This window comes from Ciconia boyciana, chromosome 2 (assembly GCF_034638445.1).
Source record: "Ciconia boyciana chromosome 2, ASM3463844v1, whole genome shotgun sequence".
Lineage (NCBI taxonomy): Eukaryota > Metazoa > Chordata > Aves > Ciconiiformes > Ciconiidae > Ciconia > Ciconia boyciana.
Window position 1 is genome coordinate 88,419,463 of NC_132935.1, and position 23,827 is coordinate 88,443,289.

A 23,827-nucleotide genomic window follows, 5' to 3' on the forward strand; every position below is an offset into this window, starting at 1 on the left:
TGCAAAGCAATTAAAAAAAATTAACTTTCCATCTCATTATTAAAGGCACAAAAAGCCTATTATTGTCTTTTCATTGTCAATGAAGACCTTTCATCAGAGGTTTCTAGGCAGAGAGGGTGAATTGTAGATTTTTAAAAATCTAAATAATTCATATTCATTCACGTTGACTTATTGATTAAGCAAACCCTTACTAAGACAACACCTATTTTTTGTAAATTTTTTATTCCCAAGTAAGAGAGAGTAGGCCACTTTATCTAGTAACATAGACGTGAATTCCACTAACACTGACCAGGTCACAGATTACTTTCTCAGTCTCGGTCACTGTCCTCTCCACCATACATATCAGCTAGTTTTTTAAACCGAGGTCCCCAGTCACTGAGGTAATCATAGTCTTGGTTGCCCTCTGTGGTAAGAGATTCCAGGGAGCTGAGTGAATTTGCTATGGAATCATTTCCTTCGTAGGCATATGTTGCTAGTGAATCATAAGGAGGGGCAGCTGGGTCTAAATCGTTTTCCTTTAACCTTCTATGAATAAAATCTTGGACATCAATGTTTTCCCAAAGAGGTGCAGTCCGTCTTATCTGAAATATAGTTTCTGGGATAACATCTCTTCTCATCTTACTTTCCTCCCTCGCTTCTGGATTTCTTAGTGTGCCAATGTCAAAAGCCTGTGTGTCTTCTTCCCCACCTCCTTCATCATTGTAGGTCACAATGTTGTCCCGCACATCATCCTTTGAGATGATCAAGGGTTCTTTCTTCCTCTGTCTCTTGAGAGCCGTAAACAAGACAACTAATACTGAAAGGAAACAAAGTTGTATGAAGAAATGGGTAGTTAGAAATTACATAAATGAGCAACTATTTTGCATTATCTGCTGAACTGGAAAAGTTTTAAGGCTGGGATGGGATTTTAAGAACCTGAAGACCTTCAGCTATCAATATTATTGTCAAAACTATTTTTGGCTTCAGTGGCTGCAGGAATTGAAATCCAATCTTTGCTACTAAATGTTTCTTTTTAAAAACATGATCCCCCTAGTTTAAGAAATGTTAGTTGAATAACTTCCTATTGGAGAGGTAAGGATTGACACAAAAATGAAACTCTACAAAGGGAGATGAAAAACTGAAGATTTGTAAGTACATTCTGGTGCCTAAATTATATTGATTTCAGTAGGAAGTCAATGCTTAAATGCATTTAAAAATTTGACCCTAGCTCCAGTAGCTGGAGTAAATAGGAGAGGCCAGCAAGATCATCTGTCAATGAGGCATAACAGTGGTTGCTGAACCACACATTACAGCAGTGCTGAGAACTTTTGTTGAGTCTTAGGAGCAAAGTTTTTACTTTGAATGACTTGAGTACTGGTGAATAAAAGGGAAGACTGGACAAGTTGTGGGTAGGGAGAGGGGAACCGAGATCTTACACATTGCATTGTACGAAGCTGTGAATGTAAAAGCTGTTGTATTCTGTTTTGTTTGTGGTTTTGTATCTGTACAGGAGCCATTCTTTTCAAGTTTTCGTAATGCTAGACAAGTAGTAGCCCACTTAAGTACGTTTAAGAACTTCATGTGCAAGAGTAGGGCAGATCACTAAAAGGTTATTATGAAGTGTCTTTCACAGCCAGATACTTAATATGTGTCTCCTATTTTGGGGATGATGACACCAGTCTACTATCCTAACACACTACATCTTGTTGAACAATTAAATAAGGTGCTGAGAACAACACCAGCTGTAGACTAACAATTCTGTTTCGATGCTCTTTGGCGTTATGCTACTCTGGCTTCAGCTATGTCTGTAGTACTAAGTTGAGCACGGTCTCTTGACCCTGGGGCCAAAAGACACAAAGTAGTCACACTTGTTTTACACAGCACTGGTCCCTGAGCCTGTTCTGAGTCTCATGTGCTATCACTGTGGTCCTAAGACACACTTTGCTTTTTGTTTTTAGTTCAATGTTTCTGTACTAAAGCATTGCAACCGATCAGAGTGATGTTTTCATAGTGAGTGAGTAAGGGTACGTGTTTCATGGTACGCATTTCGTGCTCTATGTTGGAGCATGAAGGGTGGCTTTGAAGACGCAGAGCCTGTTGACAAGGTGAACTGTGCAAGGTGGAGAGCAAGATCTGGCAGAGTTTGAACCATAATTGTCTGTTGAAAGTGGTGCCCTGCAACTTCTACTGCTCAGACTATGCCTGGGCAGTGTCCTGGGGAATCCAAGCTGGCTCATGCTGAAATGAGGCCAGAGGCAATGCTTGAACCTAAGCAGTATGGACAATCAGTTTGTCAGAGCCTGTGTACCCTCCCTTCCCTATGCCCAACACTACGGATATAGTTCCTACATATTGCTCCTCTCCTAACAACCTCTGTGGTCCTCTGAATATTTACTGAAGGTAGCTTGAATCCAGTCTAAAAACTGAAAAAAGTGATCTCCTTAGAATTATATAAACTGACACCTGTAAGCTTGTCACCGCCCCCTTGGCAAGCTGTGTTTGCTAGCACAGGTGGAAAGGGAAAGAGGTTTTCCACAGAGTTTGACTGGAAAGTAGAGATGATGGCACTTTTAAGGAGGCACTTCTCTGGTAAGCAAAACAGGCAAGTTGCAGGTTTTATGTTCTTAACACCAGGTTATGAGCTAGCTTTCTAATGCTTCTGCTCATCTTTCTAATCACCTCATCTTTCTAATGCTTCTGCTCTCCAACCACCCATCTAACTTTTGTGCTCACACTTTATTTAGTCAGCTACTCTTGCTACCACTTGCAAGCAATTGAACATTTCTCTTCTATGCTTTTGAGCTAAATATTTCCTGAGTATAAATATTACAAATTATTAATGATTAAATAGCTAGTATAATTGATATTTTTTTAATCACTGAGAAACTTATCACTCAGCTTCAGGAGTACGATTTTAAAGTCCTGGATCTAAATGAAGATCTGTTTATAACATAAAACATTACTCAAATGAGCATGGTATCTAAAACTGACCCTAGATTTCAAATTTATTTCATCTAAATAACATTGATGGTCTCATTCTTTTCACACATTCTTCTGAATAGTAATGATGACAAACAGCCCATAGTAGCTCCCTCTCCCACTTTCCCAGCTCCTTTTCCATCTTAGAAAACAGTTGGTAAAAAAAAAAAAAAAGACCACATCAGGTATGAAATATTGTTCTGCAGGGTCATGTGAATAAGGGGTTGAAGAATATCAGGGGTCTAGAACTGACCAGACCTTTGCCTAGTCAATTAAACATCTCATCACAGGTACTTGCCTAGCAGGATAATGATGCAGAGGAGAATGGCAACCAGAGCCCCTGTGCTGAGGCCAGCAGGGAGGAGCAAGGCCTCAGCGTTGCAGGACTGCATGTTCCCCCAGCTGTCGCAGGCACACGCTCGAATGGTCAGCGTGCCAGTGCTGCTCTGGATCGGGTAGTCATTGTCAAATATTATGATTGGCAGGAGATAAGTACTCATCTTACTACGGCTGTATCCATTTCTTCTAGTCACAATTCCTGCTGTGTTATCTAGAATGGAAAAGCAGAATAAATAAATGTTGCTGGATGAAGTTTTATATGGTATGGGGGGGGGTGTGTGGTACTGGTCAGCAGTTACCTTTGTTGTCTATAACGGAGAAGTTTGGATGAACAGCAAATTCTGGCACCAACTCAAAGAAAAATTTGTGTCCTTGAGGAGGCTCATCTTTGTCAACTGCACTCACAGTCTGGATCAGCTATAAAGAAAACAGTATTTCATGCTATTTCAGAAGTCTTGTGTTTGAAATAAAGTTCTCTGCTTTTCATGTCCAGTAAAAATCCAATGAATCTCTATTTGAAGACACAAACTGATGTCCTAAGCCAAATGTTCCCCTCATAAACACAGGAGAGGTTACAGTGAGAAAATTGTTGTGAGAAAATTGTTGTTTTATTGTTTAAACATATAACAGAGGATGAAAAAGGGGCCAGTCCTCACTACAAGACAGCCGTGTGCTTTGATTTGTACTCAGTATCTTGCAGTGATACAGAAACAGTTGCCTTCTGAATAAGCCATAAACCTCCTTTGGCCTCATGTAGCAATGACACAGAGTAGTGTGTAAACTAGTTGTTAAGTGGGTCTAATCCCCAGTCCACCTCATCCGCTCCTGGCGATAAATTGGAGTACTGCACTGGCAGGATGATCGGTTCTGCTGAGGTAATAAAAAAAGATGCTTTACTCCATCCTAAATTGAAAACTCTGGCTGTGGACCTTTATAGCTGCCTTAACAAGGCCACTCGAGCCCTTCTGGGAAGGAGTGATAATAGTGCCAACATAGGGTCAGAGTAGAGTGGACTAAAAAAAGAGAGGCTTCAGCAGTACCTCTGGATTGCACAGGCTTTCCTGTTGCATCAAAACATGTGCAAATATGTGTACTCATGTATATATAGTCACACATATACGCTAGCAATTTGACTCTTTTTCTATGTGCTGCTAGACTGATAGATAGAGGCTAGGGAAAGCAGCTGCAGAACTGAGGAAAGAAAAGCTACCTGGGAATAACTGTGGTTTGTGAAATGACTTGCAATAGTTAACACCATGCCAGGTTGCATGAATCGTATTAACTCCAGTGAGCCATATGAATGTCTTTGCACTCCCTAGTGGGTATCACACTGGAGAGTGACCCATACTCCACCTTGCCTTGCAAGAGCTTGTTTGAGTTCAATCACAAGATGGCAAAGCTTGGTGGCACGAGAATGGGAGTAATCTTCAACTGAGGATGCTGCAACTCAGTACATGCAAGTTCCCATGGCACCTAAACTTAAAGGCAGAAAGAGCTCAGCAGTCAGACTTGTTTCTTTCAAAGCCATGAGGGAGCCAATGCCTGTCTTGAGGTTTTCAAGTGTTTCTAGTGTGTAGGGTGTCCTGAAATCCCACAGACATCAAAGCCACTTGTTATCAAAGATTTACTTCATGGCTTGTTTTTGTGATATTTCCCGGGAAAGTACAGCATGACTTCTTCAAGGAATACAGTAATTGACAAGTTACACTGATACGACTTTTAAGCTTTGCAGCAATCAAGTAAGGAATGGCTTTTTCTTGTGTACTTTCTCTGAACATTAGCTTGAGTGGGACTTGAGGATACAATTAAATTTTGGAAGGTATTTAGCATCTCTCAGGATGGAAGACTGTATTAGACAAATATAATTATAGGACTACCAAAAATACAAAAGTGTTTTTCTTACTGTATCATTCAGAAACCTGCTAGTGCTGTACTGCACAATGAGTATTTAGCCATTTTTTTTCTAGTTAATTTTGAGATACTTTTATTGAAGCTAATAATATTAAGTTGTTATTAAAAAAAACAGTAGAGAAAGTCTGAGTTTGGCTCATTCACTTCCTAGCAGCTCCTTCTAAAACAACCACAAGATTTTTTTAAAATATAATTTTCTTTTTATTTTTGAGGCATATTAAGGAACTTGAAAGGTATTTTGTGAACATCAGCCTCATACGAGAAGACGTGACTAGGCTGAAGGCAGGGTTATGCAGTTTTTCTAAGTGTGATTACAATAATAACTACATATTAAGGTTTTTTCACTTTTAAAGCATTTGGTGATCATTGCTCTTTAGATTTGTAATATTTTTTAAGTTTTAGCTGTTTCCCAAGATTAGCCAAATCCCTGTTTATGGCAAAGTATCCTGTTCAGTATGTTGCTCAGTCTCTGATTATGCCAACATTTTTCCAATGTCCCATTGTTTTTCTCTTTGCCACAATCTGCCTCTGAGAGTGGCAATACAGAGAGCAAGACCAGGATGGTGCTTAATTTTAGTTTTGCATTGTTTAATGCAAAAATGTAATATTGCTACAAAAAAAAAAATTCCTTCTGATAGAACTGAAATACCAAATTGAAATGAGAAAATTTTCCTCACATTTTTACTAGATTGAAAAGACAAAAAAAGTGTAAAAGTACCAGAGGGAAGAGAGAGAATTAGAATAAGTGATAATATTTGTTCAATTACTTGCTGAAAAACTCAAGGAGAAGATATCCTGATATAATAGCTACTAGAAATTGCAGTTGAGTATCTTGGGGCTTTTTGAGATGTAATCAGTGGGATGTTTGTAGGATCTGGATTTGATTCCCTTCATGTGCAAATCACATGGAGGAGGACAATTGTGCCAGGCATAGAGGAACCTAATTACATTGAAAACTTATTGTTGAGGGTAAGGCTGAAAAAGAAAAAAAAAAAAAAGCACTTATTACCTGCTCTAACTATTGGCTGCATAAATTGAGAACCAGCTGTTCTTCCACCAGGAAAGATGGGAGAATAAAAGAACAATGAGAAAGGATGATTGCAGGTGAACTTTTCCAAATGATGAATAGGTGGAAGGAAATTAGAAATGTTATCTAATTAAGGTTTTTTTCAGTTATACAGCTGTAAATAAAAGAGAATGATGTTCATGATAATCACTGCAGAAATGAAAGAGATGTGGTTATTTTTAAGTATCACAATTATATGCAAAAATTTAGTACTGTTTCACGTACATCTTGTAATTTCATGTTGGAAAAGTATTCTTCCATTTTGAAGCAGTTATGAACATTGAGTTATGATCACTCTTCACCAGAAATTCAGAGAAAGATCTCTGACACTGTAAGGTTTATGAGGTAACTGTTATTTCAAGAAAATGACTTTTACTCAAATATGTTTCAAGCATATCAGGCTTAGAGATCAAAAGTATTCCAATTTTTTTTCTTTTGTGCATAGTTTCCCATGTGAATGAGCACAATTTGGAAAATACGGCATTATTGTCATTGTTTTGAGGGTTGTGGGTGCATGTGCATGTGCACTTGTGTGTGTTTAAAGAAGCAGTCTTCTACTCTTCAGTGGATCTTATTAGGTAAATTCAAGTTTTTAGGGCACACTTGTCTTTAAGGGTACTGAAAATTTAACTTAGGCATTGACATAAAGTTTCTTTTTACACTGAGGATGAAGTGGTTGTAGCAGCTTGACAATGTAAGATGACTTGTGAATGAGGAATTATTCCCACTGGAAAAATTTATTGAAGATTTTCTTTCATGATGAAGCCAGAGTTCTGTTAAAGGGTTTGGACCTATTTCCCATTGGCATCATTGTTTCAAATGTGGAAATTATTTCATTATAATATTGTTTTGTGGGGCTTTTTCTCCTGGGTACTGTGTTTTTAAGGCCATGACTTACACCATAGTCAAAATTGTGATTGTAGTTTATGTTCAGGCGATTTTATAGCTATTCATACTCATCTCTGAAAAAGTGATTGGGGATGAATAGACTGACTATTAACCGATTCCTTATGTATATCTGGTACATCCTTAGAGGTAGCTTGTTCTCCAGTTTTCTTCAAGTTGTTTTAAAGACAGAAAGTGAGTAAAAGCTAGGTGGGGGCATTCTGCAATAACAAGGGACCCTGCGCACTTCAGAGCATGCCCTTACTGTTCCTGAGGCTGCATTTTTGGACACGGAGAGCTGCACAAGTAGGAGACTTGTTTTGTGGGCTCAGCCTTGGGACTGCCTCTAAAAGGCATATAGGAACCATTAAAGCAAACATTAAGCTAGTAGTGCATCTTTAACAGTATAGAGGTCAGCACCAGCTAGCCATTTTTTAGATGGGCTTTTCAGCCTGTGCTGGCTTGGCATGTCATGCGAATAAACCACAGTTGCACATTGGCTCCAGGGTACACACTTTAAAAATACAGCAACATGCTTCAGGCAGATTCTTGAAAGGTTCATTGAAGAAAGTTGAACAAGATGAGGTCTATGCGTGGACAGATACAATATATTTCCAGGTTAAAAATTTCTACTAATAAAACAAAATTTGAGACAAATAGAATGTCCGCTTCTTTTCAAAACAGCAGCATATTTGTGGTTGCTATCGTATTTTTAAACCTTTTTTTCAAAATTCCTTCTTTTAAAAGTCACTATAAATGACAGTGAAAAATAATGTCACTTTCACATGAATTTAAAGATGGTCTGCTGTTGTAGACAGTGCCTTTCTGAAGTTTTAAAACAATGTAATTGTCATATAGCATGAAAATTGTACTTCCAGTCTCAGGGAAGTAAGGCCACTGGAGACAGACATTGTTAAGCTAGAGGTACAGTAACAGCTGCTGAATTTTGGTGTTTCTTGTGTGGTATTATAGATATGCAGAGGTGTCCTGGTTTCAGCTGAGATTGAGTTAATTTTCTTTAGAGTGGCTGGTATGGGGCTATGTTTTGGATTTGTGCTGAAAACAGTGTTGATAATACAGAGATGTTTTAGTTGTTGCTGCACTAGCCAAGGACTTTTCAGCTTCCCATGCTCTGCCAGGTGCACAAGAAGCTGGGAGGGGACACAGCCAGGATAGTTGATTCAAACTGACCAAAGGGCTATTCCATACCACATGACATCATGCTCAGTATATAAAGCTGGGGAAGAAGAAGGAAGGGGGGACATTTGGAGTGATGGCGTTTGTCTTCCCAAGTAACCATTACGCGTGATGGAGCCCTGCTTTCCTGGAGATGGCTGAACACCTGCCTGCCCATGGGAAGTAGTGAAGGAATTCCTTGCTTTGCTTTGCTTGCGTGCGCGGCTTTTGCTTTCCCTATTAAACTGTCTTTATCTCAACCCTCGAGTTTTCTTACTTTTGCTCTTCCAATTCTCTCCCCCATCCCACCAGGGGGGAGTGAGCGAGCGGCTGCGTGGTGCTTAGTTGCTGGCTGGGGCTAAACCACGACAAGAGGTCTAGGCCTTCAGTCCACTTGAATAATTTGGACTTTTGTTCTTGTTATATTATGCTCTTAGTTAAACCTGGATATTGTACAACAGAGAAATTTCTCAAATGTCATTTATCTACTTTCAGCTGCTTCTGAGATTAAAAAACATCACTAGGCACTTGAGAAAGGAACGTTTGGGACATTTTGCTGTTTGGTTTTGTCTGACACTTTTTTGAGAAGTGGTATAGGAGAGAACAGAACAAATCCTGGATCTTGGAGCACTGGCTTTGTCATTCTTGAAATCTATTAAACTTGTTTTGTGCTGCAAATATTTCTCAAGGAATCTGGAAAGATCCCACCACTGTGTCTGCAATAAACTATGAAAAAACGTACTGTGAGAGAGACTGTGCTTTTGACAATCATCAGAACATAGTAGTGTGCAGATGCTATGGGGGAATGGTGGAAGAGCAACTTTGTGTTTCTCCTGTCCTTTCTTTCTATTGCCCCTTTTCCTGCCTGTACGATCTGGCAGGGCCAATCATTAACTAATCTTGAATGTATTAATAACACAGCATAGTGTAAATGGGTGGGATTAAGATTTTTTAGAAGATTTCAAAGTGGCTACATTTCTCTATGAGTGAAGTAATAATATAGTTCAAATGTCCCCACATAGAAGTGTTTCAAAATCAATCCAGCTGTCAGTGGATGCCCATCTTGTCATTTTGTGGCTTGAGTGATCACACATGTTCAGGCATAATTCTAGCCTATACACCTGTATGGTGCTAGCTGCAGAAAGCAGTCTCCATCACATGCGTGTAAGCTTGAATAGACCTTTGATCCTGATGCTTAAGAAATATTCTAAAATGCCTGCCACTTAACAAAGCTTCATGTTTGGCAATGCAAAACAGTTTGGTTTTCAAGTCTTGGCTCTGTTCCACAAATGTGTTGGCAGTTTTAAAGCAGGGTTGAATAATTATCAGAAGTTGGAAAATTCTCCCTTGAACTCCAATTCTTACTTCAAAAGAGAGACAGACTGTTAGCATGGGTCTCTCACTAAATCAAGCCAATAGGTATCTACCTGGAGAAGGCAACTACAATGTATAAACAACTCGTGACTGATAGTTAGCAATGGCCACATGAAAAATGTGATGTCCGTCTGCTCCATCTGAAACAGGGAGGGGGGTATAGAGACTAATGAAAAGATCAATCTGCCAGCTTTCTGAAAGAGGAAACAAACTCTTTCTTGGTTCTGACATCTGAGAGCCCCTGAATGTCAGGAAAGAATATATAATCAGTGCAAAAAAAGCGACTCAGGTTATTTTCTTAAGTAGTATTATTGATGGCGGTTGAAATTAGCTAAATTGTTACTAGCAAATAGTTCACTTAAATCACTCTCCTTTTCAAGTAAATTTTCCTGGTTTCCATGGAGAGGACTCATCCTCTAATCCAGCTAAAAAGACCCAATTAATTCCCCTGACAAGGGCATGAGAGATCTTGTACCAGAGCCTTCCCCACAACAGGCCCTGGGGCTCTAGCATGCCATCAAAGGAGTAGGGATTTCTAAATTGTACAAGAGGAAGGCTGCGTCATGCTTTTATTTAGCCTGGGTATTAGACAGTGGAATGGTACTCGCATGGTGGCAAATCTGTTCCAGCCTAATGAATGTAGTTGTTTATGCACCTCTAGTGATAATATTTCTCCCCAGTCAGACCGTTGTTGTTTGGAGACAAAAGAGTGGCGGGGGAGGAGGAGAGACTCTGTAGGATTTTCTTTCCTCTGACCCTCCTAAGGCTATCTGAAAAACACAGCGAATGCAGCCTCTAATATCTGCTGATGTTGAGAATGAGTAATGTCACTTGGTGACAGAGAGCAATATTTGATCATTCTGACTGCTTCCTGATGCAACTGAGATTTAGAGAGCAGTGTGATTAATAGCTGGGCCCAATTAAAAAGAAATATAAAAATTAACTAAATATATTTATCTTCTCAGTCTGGCTCTCCTGCTATGGGCACCAGGGGTAGAAGCACTGCTGTGATGTGTCAAGTAGCAATAATAGTTCTAAGACAGCTGCTTTAGGTGATCTCTAAAGTAAGGTGGAGTAGCCTGAATGAACACAACGTGATTCTATATCTTTATTGTATTATAGGGGGATTGCTAAACACGAGCAATACAGTCTATCTGGAACTTAGCATCCTTGGCCAAAAATATTCAAGTGTGTATCTCTATATTCATTGGTATTTTTAGGCACCAAAATAAAACTAGTTTCATGTACTGAAGGTAATTTGGTTTCTGAAATACTACGTCAACTATATGTAAATGTCCAGATATGAACTCAATGCCTGTCTTGAGGAACCCAATTGTTAACAAATAGGAGAATAGTCTGGATCTCTCATTCCTCTGCAGCTACACTTGGTGCATACTGTCTTGCTAGTATTTTTGTGGATTTTTCCAATTAGGGGAAATAATTCCTGGAATTACATTGGTACACTAGATGGAAGGGAAGTCTGAATAACAGTATGCCTATCTAATGGGTCTCTGTCATCTCTGTTGTTAGAAAAACATGGAATTTACCAGAAAGGTAAATTAAATTTTATACATTAATGGATATTTCATCAAGTATGCTAGACTAGATGGAAACTGGGTTAAGGAAACTGACAAGCAGTATGCCTGGATTGAACTTGGTTCAAATATATGACAAAACGTGTGTTTGCTGGTTGATAAAATTGCACATGATTAATTTCAATGAAATCTTCATTTGTAAGCTTTGGAACCTTTCTTTGTGTTATGCAATTAAAGTAAATGACTCACTTTGCTATCAGTGATTATACTGAGATTTTAGATTTATTTGTCTCAATTTCATATTGTGCAAAGAGATTTTGTTGCACAGATGGAATTTAGGTCATATGCTAGCTGTTTGAAATTAATGGCTAGAATTATTTGAATGTATTCCACCTGGAAAAACAGCTTATAAATCATAAAACAAAACTATGAGGGTACAATAACCAGAAGTTTAGGGAATTTTTGCTCATTCTCTAAGGCTTGAACCATATTCTTCTGTGACAATTTAAGTCACTGGTTAAGACACAATGTTCTGATCATAAACCTCAGGTGTTTCAAAAGGTGCTCCTTGTTCATTTTTTTATATTATAATTCCTTCCACTGTTTTAATTTAATTCATCACTGTCTTTGATATGTATATTCCTCTATTTATGTCATTTCTTGAAAAAGAATTAAAATAATGGTCAAGTACCTCTTCAAAGCCAAGTGATTTCACTCAAAGTATCCTCTGTATTTTTAACCCACTTACCTAAATTCCAGTATTAGGTGCAATGAATGAAAAGTAAGTAGAACTGAATGCAAACTCCAGCAATCCCCGTATCCTCTTTTTCTCCCTTTTTTAGTCTCTTCTATTTTTTTTTTTCATCTGTTAAACCATTCATAAAACATAATTTGAATTGCAACTGGTAAATTGCATGTTCTTGCTCTGTCTAGAGTTCTGCAGGACATAAAATTCTAGACTCATCTCAGGTACCATCTATGCTACTTTCATTGCAGCTCCCATGGCTATGTTAAATACAACACTGGGCAGCGACCAAAAACATGAGCATGCTTCCTGATGTGTATCCATATTCCCCAGCTCTGTAAAGTCTTTGAGTGTTGTATGGTCACTGTGCTCTAAGGACGAACAAAATATCCTACATTCTGATCCTTTCCACATACTTTCTGTGAAGTCTAGAGAAGAGACTCATGCTTGAAAGAGTCTTGAGGTACCCAATCTGCTATTAAATCAAATTCTTTGGTAAATACTTTCAGAATTAAAAACCAGCAAAACATACATCTTTCTTCACAGGATTTAAAACTGAAAGGCTGACTGGCATTAGCAAAAATAGATTTTGGTTGTAGCAGCAGTAATATTAAAAGATTTCTGTAACATCCTGGCTCTGAGTTCTGTTGATCTGCCTCCTTTCTCAGTTCCCATTTACCACTTTATTTTCCCTACAAATCTTGTTATTGTCCTTTCAGATTATAACAGAATTGCTGAGATAGTTTAGAAAGGGATATACATGAGCTTTGACCAAATTCAACTCAATTCCAAATTGAAGTTTAACTTACAGTGGAAAGAGTTGCGTTATCTGGGGGGTTTTTTTGGTAAAATTTTAATTTTCATGTCTCCTTTACTGAAGCATAATAAAAGATTTTCCTGCTTTGTGTACTTGAAGGTGTGGCTACATTAACTGAGCCTTTGGAAAAAATCCAGAAAGAAATGGAATTATCAAACCATATAAAGAGTTTTGTAGCATTGTGCATAACAAATTATGAAAAATATTTTCTGATATTAGGAATGAAAAAACACCTTAAAGTACGATTTTGTGTTATATGCTATGTTATTATACTAGTGTAAAATCCTGCATCTTTTATCTCCTCAAACCTTTTTTGAATCAACTGGTAGTTTCTGTAGAAGGTAGGGAATAAAGAGGCTGGGTTCGTTTGCAGTTGTTCAAATTAAGAAATGCTGAAGTTTTCATGATGGTATTCCAGGATAGTCACATTGTAAATTCTTCAGTAACATAAGTATTTGTTTACCTGTCCTGCTTTTGCGTTTTCACAAACAAATGTTTCATAGTATTTGGCAAATTCTGGTGCATGATCATTTATGTCTAAAATCCGGATGAAGACAGGTATCTGGCTACTTTGTTTAGGATTATCTGAAACAAGAAATTATTTATATTACAATGCAAAGATTCACAGTCTATGGAAAGACCTGAAATTATCTAATATATTTTTTCCAATAGACATTAGAAATGTTCATGTATCTTGACTATATTAAAACAATTATATTTCATTTTCTGCTGACATACCTTTCATATGCATAAAAGCCCTATTTATATTTGAAACAAATTATTCTATTATAGTATATGTATTTTGAAATAATACAAAGTATACTTAAATTGATTTGCATTAAAAACAGACCACTGAGTTATTATTGACTTGTATTCCATACATCAGTGCAGCAAATGATTTATTGCAAAACCTGTTTCCTGAGGTCAAGCTGTCAAGAACATTTACTTGTTCAAATGAGTAAAGCAGTTAAACAGTGTCAGTCAACAACAACAACAACATTAAAAAAAACCAAACCAACCCAAAGTTGTCCTTTCTACCCAAAAATGTAAAAAACAAACCAAAAAAAAAAGGATATGTGTAGATGTTATCATCAAGTGGTCTTCACAAACTTGACCTCCAAGGTCAAGTTGTTGCAGGAGATGAATCTCACAGTACACATATTGAAAATGGAGACTATATTTGACCAAACAATGACAAAGCATTTATGAGGAAAAGGTATCAGTCTTTCTGAAAATGGGGATATAATTCATCTGTCCAGATTAACCTACTCCCAGACTGCTAAGCACATAGACTCCTGGGGAATCTATAGGGAGAATGAAGGAAGGGAGAAAAGTTGTTCCCTAAAATCAGTGTCTCTGTTTCCCATCTGATGACTGTTATCAGTTGGCTGGAAAAAAAGGGCAGGCAAGACACATCCAGATCTAAAAGGCTCCAACAGAATAGTAAAGAATCCAGGTGAAAGACTGAAGGCCATGGTTTGCTTCAGACATGGACAGGAAAGATTTTCCTCTAGTCTTGGCTTCCAATGAAGCCATTTCCTGAGATAAGTTAAAGCAGTTGAGGTAAAGCATAATTTCTTCCCCTATTTACAGTGGTCATTCTGACAATGTGTTATTTGTCTGTCATGGACATCTTTTTTTCCAATGATTTTCCCAAAGACTTAGTTTAGGATAAAGCCAGTGCATCACACCTGCACCAAATTATTTGCTGGGAATTCTCAGGGAACCAGTTAACTTGTCTAATATATACTGTACACAGTTTTGCTGAGCCTGAGAATTTCAAATTGTCTTTTCACAAATGGGCAAAGATAATCCTAAAGTAGTAAATAGAACTTTTAGATGTGCATTTAAAGATACTGTCTATTGATAATATCTGAATAAGGGCAAAACTAATGAAACAAGATTAATCATAGATACTGTAGAATTTCAGTCTTTTCTCAGTTCTAATGTTCTGAGATAAATGATCTCCAACTTACTGATTTCAGTTGCTATGACTGTGATGTTGTGCCAGGGAGTTTCTTCCCGGTCAAGTGGCTTTGAGATGAATAAGGATCCGTTTCCTGAATAGATGTTGAATATTCTGTCAAGGTCAGTGTGTCGATCCACAGAATATCTGTCGAGATACAGTAAAACTGAGCATCACTGTCTCCTATTACAGTCTCTAGTTTAGCTCACAGCTACCTCTAAAAGTTTTCTAATTTTAACTGTGGTTAATCAATAATGTTTTCTTTACAATTAAACTAAGCTTTTCTGTAGCTTCCTGAGGAGTGCAGCATGTTACAAATACTGAGAAACAATTTTTTTAAGACTAGTGAGTGGGATGAACAGCAAACTATTTATGTGGGCAGATTGTTAGATTAATATTTGAAATTACATTTTAGCGTATAAAGTGAATGTTGGGATAACAACTAAAAGTGAACATTCTTAGATAATATTTTTGCAAATTAATTGTTTCTTGGAGAACTCAGTCATCAAAGGACACACATAGCAGATATAATTAAGTATCAATTTATAACAAGATATTTTTGAGATGTCACAAGGACCATCAAAATCACCAGAAAAATCTTTGGATTAGTTGCTGTTTAAGATGAAAGTTCTTAAAAATCTTATTTTATGACACTTGTTTTTGCTTTGTTCTTTCCCAGCAAGGAAAAACTTATTTTACAGGTGGTTTTTAATTAGTCTAGTAGTTACCAGTCACTGTCAGGTTAAACTGAGATTTTATACATATATTACTTAAAAATATTTTTTCTTCCTGCTCCCACACTTCCTACCCCAAACTGTACTGCTGCAGGACATAACAGGCTTGTTCAGGAATGCAGAAATCAGGTTTCTTAATCAGTTGCATAGTAAATACACAAATTTCAATGCTATGTTTGTCACTGCAGATAATAATAGCAGATGGCTAACAATTACAGCAATTTCACAGCACTGAACTCTTTCCTCTAATTCTTATTACTTTCTCGCAATCATTTCTTATTTAATATAATGTGATCATTAAATAGTTAAGCTATGGAACATGGTAGACAGTGTTATGTCTAGGGGATTATGAAGGTACAGAAGGCTGGCTGCTATCAACCAACAGGGAGTGTAGAAATACACCATTTTGAGTACTTTACATAAGTTTGCCCCTTGAAACATGGTATAAAAGCATGATCTTATGAACAGTTTGGTGAAAGTACTAGAACATGATGCCAGTTAAGTGCTGACCTCTCCTTTCTTTTTACCTGGTGCCTATAGGCTGTCCTTCAGAAGCATACCCTGTACTGCTAACTGTGTTTGCCTTCACAAGCTCCCATAGATATTTCTCTGCTTGACACTTTTCAGTAGCCCCTATAGGCTTCATTACTCAAGTGGCCCCTTATTCCATTGCACTCTCATCACACTTTGTGCATGAGACTTGACCCGCATCTAAAGCACTCTATATTGTATAATGGCTTACTTTATTGCATTCTTTGTTACATCCGGATCTTGAGCTACAACGTGCCCAATAATGCTTCCTTCCTTGGCATCTTCATCTACCTCTATTAAATACCAGGGTCTGCTGAACACTGGAGGTTCATCTATGTCTTCCACAGAAATTTTGACCAAAGCCGTGTCTTTGAATGGCCCCAGCTGAAGAAAACGAGGATCAGGATGAGTGTTGGTTGCTTCCACTCTTAAGGTGTATAACATCTTGTTTTCAAAATCCAGACGCTGGGGAGCAAATAGTAGTAATAAAGAAAATTGTGTCACTTTACAAGAAATGTGAGTCAGTTTTATAATGCTGAATTAGAAGTGTAGGCATTTTTAGGAACAAAAGCTCTAAAATTTAATGCATCTTGGAGAAGATGGAGTATATTAGGGCTTATTCTAGTTATAAGACAAATAAGGAGTATTATAGGGCAACAAGGGAATTATGATCCCTCTGCCTATTACTTGCTCAGATTCCTGGAAAACCAGGAGGGGTCAATCTATAGAAAAATAGAAAAATAGAAAAAGAAAATCCAACAGGGATGTTGGACTCAATCTACAAGTAGGGATTGCTAAAGATCTTACTTGTCTCATCTCATTTGTAGGAACAAGAACAATTATCCCAGCTCTTAAATGCTCTTTGTCCTATTTTGTTTTTCCTTACTCCTCTCCCATTATCATCTACCCTTGCCTACTTTGCATCAGGAGCAACCCAGACCTGTCCCTGGCCTCCATATTCCAGAGTGAAAAGAAAACCCATGAAGTCTGACTTCCAATTTATGTGACATTTATATTATACATATCCATATATGCATATGCATATATACATTCATATAAGTACACATATACATGCATGCACATACCTAAATATATGTATGTTTCCAAATATATGTGTATAGATCTATATTTTATATACAAGTATATATCAATTAATTGTTACTGATATGTTCAGTAAGAATAGAACTGAAAATAGTCTTCAGAGTTTAACAGTCTGAACACTAAAAAGCAACCAATAAATCTGTCAGAGATAGCATTTTGAATTAAATATCTGCCCATGTCTTTGCTCTTTGGACTTCTATTGACATAATATGTAAAAACTTAAGTTGCACCAAGGTTGGACTTAAACCAAGATATATTTTAGGTACTGGAGATACCTAGCTGTTGGACAGATTAGAGAGGGACAGTTTAGCCTTGGAGGTGTAAGTTCATCAAACTCCAGGTGAGCCTCCAACCCTTGTGAGCCTTACTGCAGCATTCAGCTGACAAAACCTACTGTGAACTGAACCCCTCCAGGTTTTCACAGCCCTAATTCAAAAGTACTATGTGTGAGAGTATATATACTGAACAGACAGCAGCCACTGAAATATTGCTTTATGTGAAGCGACATGCCAGTAAATTTCCCTCGAGACTTGAAAATAACAGATATCTGCTGAAGAAAGGGAAGAACAAAACCAATACAACAACTCCTTGGCAGCCTGACCCCTTGTGAGATCTACCCTCCCTTCCCCTGGAAAAAGAAAAATAACCATAACACCTGGAGAGCTAAGTACATATAAAAGAGAGGGAGAAAAAATAAACCTTTTTGACAGTTATAATCCCTTCCTGTGTGTCCTTGTCAGTGACGATATCAAACATGTCTGATCCATCCCCATTGGAGATGCTATACTCAATCTCTGCATTTTCACCCACATCGGGGTCATTGGCTTTAATTCTGCCAAGAGGAGTCCCAGGTGGTGCAGACTCAGGAGAGCTGAACTGGTAGGTGCCTGGAAGAGCAAAATCAAGTATTTATTATTTTGAGAAGCTTTGTTCTTCTGAATAATAAACATCTTCAATTTCACCTGGATTTTTTAAGTAACTTGAAGTTTGAAACACTTTAAGAAAAATGCTGTTAGTCATCATACTAAACTTTAAAACAGGTTTTGGAGTTGATTGACAAACTGTCACAAAAATTTCAAGTGATTCGTCAAAGCTATTTAGTACTTTGCTTTTAATGCTTTTTTCTTTTTTTTTTTTTCTTTTTTCTTCAGCTATAAGGAACAGAGAAGCTCAACAATAAGGCACCAGTTCTAACCTTGATTATTTAACAGTAAATATATTTTTTTATCTCAGTTTTCTAGAAAAGTTCCTAGACATATTTAGAAGTAGTAGGGGATTTTGTTTTGTTTTCGCAAGGCACAAGAGTTGTAGAAACCAGTGTGGATTTTGGAAAGAGACTAAAATATACTAGGCTTCTTTTTTTATTCTTTTGAAAAATATATTTAAGATTTGTAGGTGTTCCGTGTGAAAGTAATTCATTCATCCGTTATTGGTAATACATACTAAAGAGTCATGGTAAAGAGCATTTGGATGGATGTTCATGTTAATTGCTATAGTTAATTGAAATGCAGATACATTCAGATTTTCTTTAATTTACTCTGCATATACTTTTTGTGCTCTTTCAATGGTTGGTTTCATTTAATGTTTTTATAATCAGGGTTTGCTAGAAAGAATTCTGATTACACAGACATTTTTATCTTGCCTACGTGTATGAAAAGTGAATTTATATGTATTTTCTGACAACATTTGCAGTAAAAATCTAATTATAAAGACATGTAGTTGCAGAAAAAGTAGTAATCAGATGATTTTCTTAACCAGTCAGAACTAGACAATGAAGACCTTTCATCACTAGCAAGACACAAATGTTTCTAAATCAGTATTTTCAGTTATTTGCTACCAAGAAAATGTAAAAAAATATTGATATATTCAACATTTTACATGTGACATTCCAGAATCTGATGTTTCTTTTGATCTGTTTTCACATGTAAATTAATATTAATTTACTGAGTGAAGTAGTAGCATTGGAAAAATACCTTAAGAGTCTGGACCTGACAAAATTAGCACTTGATAAAATGCAAAATCCTTATTTGAAGGGTCCAATAGGAATAAGAACCTGTTTAAATTGTATTTACTTGTAGTACAGTACAGTCAAGTATCTTTCTTGCAACTAGCCTATTTCCTATATTTACATGTCCTTTGCTTTCTTTCAAGACACTTAAAGAGTCTTGAAGGTTCCTTTTAAGTACAAGGACTATACCGAGCGTCTGAGTGCAGAATGAGTTTCTATCCCCAAATGTACAGACTAAGTACAAAAGAGTGTCACTGCAAATACCCTATATTTATATAGATGTGTAACAAGATGTAAGCTAATGCTTGATGCTAAATTGTATTTGCTGTCACGAATTCAAGGTTGTAAGTGAAAACTCAGCAGTAGACTGTTTGGCTGCAATCCACACAGACTAAAATGCATGTTATTCCCTTAAACCAGGCTGAAAATGGGATGAAAGTTAGGATTCCTGGCAGCTAACCATAAGTTTGAAGGCTTGCTCAAATTCAAGGGTTTGGCAGGTGAGCCAGAAATACTGTAAGAACAGATTTAATCATGCTACTTATGACTTCTTCCAGAATAAATAACTCCCTTGAGTGCTTTTCCATCTGAAAGCATTCCTTATTTTTGTGGTGCTGTGTGAGTACTACGCATTATCGGCATGCAAGATGGCTAATTTGGTTTAGAGTACAATTGGATTCAAAATGTGTAAGATTTTCATTATGGTGCCATTTAAATTCAGTTTAGGTCTATGCCTTTTAACTGTCCAGGATTCCTTTCAGGAAACAAAACAAAACAGAAAGCCTGTTCCTTCTTAATGCATTCTGAACAACCAGTACTTCACAGTGCACTCTGCCGTTTCTTCTGTCCCTGTAAGAAATCAATCTTTAGTTCTTCAATATCTTGCCATTAACTTCTGTTGCTTCCATTTGCAATTCATCCTCTTCTTCAGGCCACATTTTCACTTATTGTTGCCTCACATAAGAGAAAACAGAAGATAATGTTTTTTGGAAGGAGCAGACTTCCAGAACTAAATAGTTATTTGAAGGTATGCCCCTCTTCATAACTATCTAAGAAGAAATAAAAACCTCCAGATGTTTCTCTATGTTTGATTTCCTAGGAAGTATTGAAAACCACCTTGCTGAGGAGAAAGAAAATGAGAGGGAAGGGTCATCAGCAAAACAAAAATTGTACCATTGAATAGATCCCACAGCAGGACTTCTATAGCCCATTCAATGTGTTTCAGTGATGTTCAAAGTAGAAAGCTACAGAGAATATTGTATGAGTATTGTACTAAATTGTGTAAATTTCTCTGTAATTAAGTACCAAACCCAAAACTCATTGAAATAATCAGAAGAACTTGCATAGACTTCAGTCTTCAGCTAATCTTGAAAAAAGAGCATCATAAGGAACAAAGGCTAAGGAGACTGAAAAACCCTAAGTTATTTTGCAGTTCTATGCATTCTTCATTCTTTTTTTAATTTACTTTAATTCACTTTAATTTAATTTAATTCAGCAACAAAGCTTACAATGAAATGTGCTACACCACATTTAAGTTAGGTTCAAGAATTCCTATTTGCCAAAATATTATGGGCTATATCATGCTATACATGTTTAAGCAGTATGCCCTCCTGAAGTCAAATAGGAAGGTTGGTTAAAAATTGCTGTTTGAGTTTGCCATGTGAAGGTGATTCTCAGCAAGTGAACTCCGAGTGTGAATTCAAATTATATTTTCTTTATGAGGACTGCAGTACTTCCCCTCCCCTCTCTTTTTAAAAAACAATCTGTTATCATGAATAGAGATAAAAAAAGTTATATGCAATTTCAAGAATCCTTTCTCCCACACTATCAGAGTTTTCTAATATTTTTAAAAATCTGTTCTAGGTTGACCTGTTTATACTATTCTGAGTGTACTTATTGCCATGGTACTGAAGTGCTTTTCAAGTTTCTTCACGTCCAGGAGAGAGTTTTCTAAATCAGCTCTGTTTGTTCAGTCCTTGGTGAATCCGTAAAGAGAGCCAATCAGGTCCCTAATCAGTGCCAACAAGCAATTCAAATTTTATAATGTGGACATTTTTCCAGCAGGCCCTGAACTGAGGCTGTACATTTCTTCTGTCTGCAGCCTATCAAACAGTTATCAGATGCTGATTATAACAACTTGGGGTTGGATTTAAACCAGTGGCCTGGGATGAAAGGATCTGTAGTATGCTGTGAAGCTTTCTGTATTGTGCAGCTGTTCTGTTGTTTTATTCTACAGAGATGTTTTTTAAAAACTTAATTGTGTCAAACTGGTCTAGATTATCAAAATCATTCAACACCAAGAGCTGAACACAGGTTACAAGTACCTAAACCAAATGCTTAGACTTCCAGCAGAGCATACCACCTGACCAACTCTGCCTGTGCAATGTTGTACTTAAGAAAATTTGCTGACCTATTTGCTTGCCTAAACATGTGGAACTACAAGTGTCTCCAAAAACTGAACGCTATATTTTGTAATTAAATTCCTCTAAAAGCTTTCAAGTCCCTGCAGTTAGCCTAGGTTATTGTTACAGCTCACATTCCTGTAAGCAGAGTAAGAATGGGAAGTAAGTTTATCATTCCAAGAAGTATTTTGCTATTAAAAGAATGGGGGCGGAGATTCCCATTTGCCTTAATAATGCTGCAACATAAACAGACACAGCAGTGGGCCAGTATTTAGACTAAACAAAAAAGGGAGAAAAAAAGAAGATCCCAGATGGTCACAGTGAAACAGCTGATTTTAGAGACGTTCTTTGGAAAACAACAGAAGTATTAGATGCTCCATACTCTGGGGGAAGCGAGGTGGATTGTCGTTGACATCAGTCAGCGTGATGTTCACGGTGGTGGTCCCCGATAGTCCTCCCATCTGGCCTCCCATGTCTTTGGCCTGGATGACCACTTGATACTGTTCCCTGTTTTCTCTGCTCATGTCTGGTAAAGCAGTCTTGATTATGCCTTGGAGAAGAGAGAAAAAGGAGAGAAAGAGGGGTGAAGGAGATGAACCACCACCGACGTTAATCTCAGAGTTTTTAAATGGTTCATGTAAGATACTGTGCAGATGTTAATCCATAGCAATCAAAACAAGGTATACTGCAATAAGCCTTTCAATCTATGGCTGATTTAATGTGATTTTAAGAGAAAAGAGAAATAAATGTAACAGAGATGTTATTCATTGTTTGTGATGTGCTAAATCAATTTAATTATACTTTCAATGATAAAAATATAAATATATTTGTTGAATTAATGAAGTTTTTCAGCTACTATCCCCAGTTATTATTTTAATACATTATGTAATCTCCAGCCCTGGTGAGGTTTTGACATTATAGCACAAGGCCAAATTCTAACATGCCCTGGATTCATTCTTTTGGACTGTAATAGATCATAGATTTTAATGTACAGTGATGGCCACTGTAAGTCAGCTAGGGGTATAGCTAATACAAGAATTGGACAAGACTGTAAAATTAGTGTTGGAAAATTTTTTTGGGGTGTCCGATCTCAAGAATTTCATAAATGTAATTTAAATGTCTCAGACTCTTGTACAGCACACAAAAAGAGCAGGGACCTCAGGTGAGAAAACCAAAAATGTCATAGCCTGAACAGAGAAGTGACCTCAATCCTCCTGGGATCCAGACCCCAAAAGACATTTTCATTAAAGTGGATGCACACATGTTTTCTTTTAGAAAACCAAGCAGAGCTTTTTTTTTTTTTTGTATTTAGAGGGGTGGTGGCTTTGAAGGTTGAAGTCATGAGAGCTTTCTCTTGTAAAGTGGGAGAGTTTAAATACAGTGTGCTTTTTTGCTTGGAGGATTCACACCCCTGCCTTTCCTTTCTCAGAAGAAGGCTCTCATTACATGCTTGGCTTGATATGGAAGCTGTCCTATTATGTAAAAAAAGCAACCCTGGAAAAATCCTACTCCTAGAAAGAGAGTGAAATGAAAAAAAATCTGTAGTCTAGTGGTTATGGTATTTACATCTGATCCAGGATTACCAGGTTCTGATTACTGTACCTAAGCTTGTTAATATATGTAACATTAAAAAGCAAATTGGATAAAAATGAAAGATAGTCCCAGAACCAAAGATGAGAGCCCAGGTCTCCCCCAAACTGTCTGCCTGCCTAACCACCTACTGCCATCAGTTAGTGACTGTGTGGTATTGGTCCTGTTTCCCTGCTGATGCCTGGTAAAGATGTTTTGAGTAGGGGATTGGAGAAAAGAGAAAAAGAAGAGAGATAGGAAAAGGTGGAAAAACCCAAACACTTTAATCCTAGGCAAAATCGTTATGCTCCCTTTTAAAACTGTAGTCATGTGACTCTTATTATCTTTTTGATATAAGGCCCTTGCTGTATTTAAAAAAGAAATTGTTTCAAAAGGAAACTAGCCATCATCTGAGCATGCTCAATGGATTAGGAACTTCAGGAATTCTGGGCACAATTGAACTTAAATTCTGGATTTTCAAACCAGAACAATTTTGATAACATGCAGGAACAAGCTAATGCAATGCCTGCTAAGTCTTAGGTACATTAGGATGAGGTATCTGGAGGGGGGGGAGGGTATTGTTCTTTATTTCTTTTTTGAACCCCAATTTTGGATCCAAAGTTCACACAAGTTTTTCTTCTTTGTCTCTTATCTGATTTCCTGCATAACAGTGAAAAGGCTTCCATTCATGTTTTACAACTTAAAAGCAT

The 23,827-nt window shown here is 37.2% G+C and overlaps 1 protein-coding gene across 2 annotated transcripts in view; it reads right to left on the reverse strand.

Moving 5' to 3' along the window:
• Window positions 1-308: 308 nt before the first annotated feature.
• The window catches only part of CDH9 (cadherin 9), a 69,134-nt gene continuing 45,615 nt past the window's right edge, over window positions 309-23,827 (reverse strand). For both annotated transcript variants that reach the window (XM_072851359.1, XM_072851360.1), the window contains 8 exons: window positions 21,931-22,098; window positions 17,838-18,025; window positions 16,249-16,502; window positions 14,783-14,919; window positions 13,270-13,391; window positions 3,597-3,714; window positions 3,257-3,508; window positions 309-796 (listed from right to left, as the gene is read on the reverse strand). In XM_072851359.1, coding sequence (XP_072707460.1) covers window positions 309-796; window positions 3,257-3,508; window positions 3,597-3,714; window positions 13,270-13,391; window positions 14,783-14,919; window positions 16,249-16,502; window positions 17,838-18,025; window positions 21,931-22,098 — 1,727 coding nt within the window. The remainder of the gene's footprint in view (window positions 797-3,256; window positions 3,509-3,596; window positions 3,715-13,269; window positions 13,392-14,782; window positions 14,920-16,248; window positions 16,503-17,837; window positions 18,026-21,930; window positions 22,099-23,827) is intronic.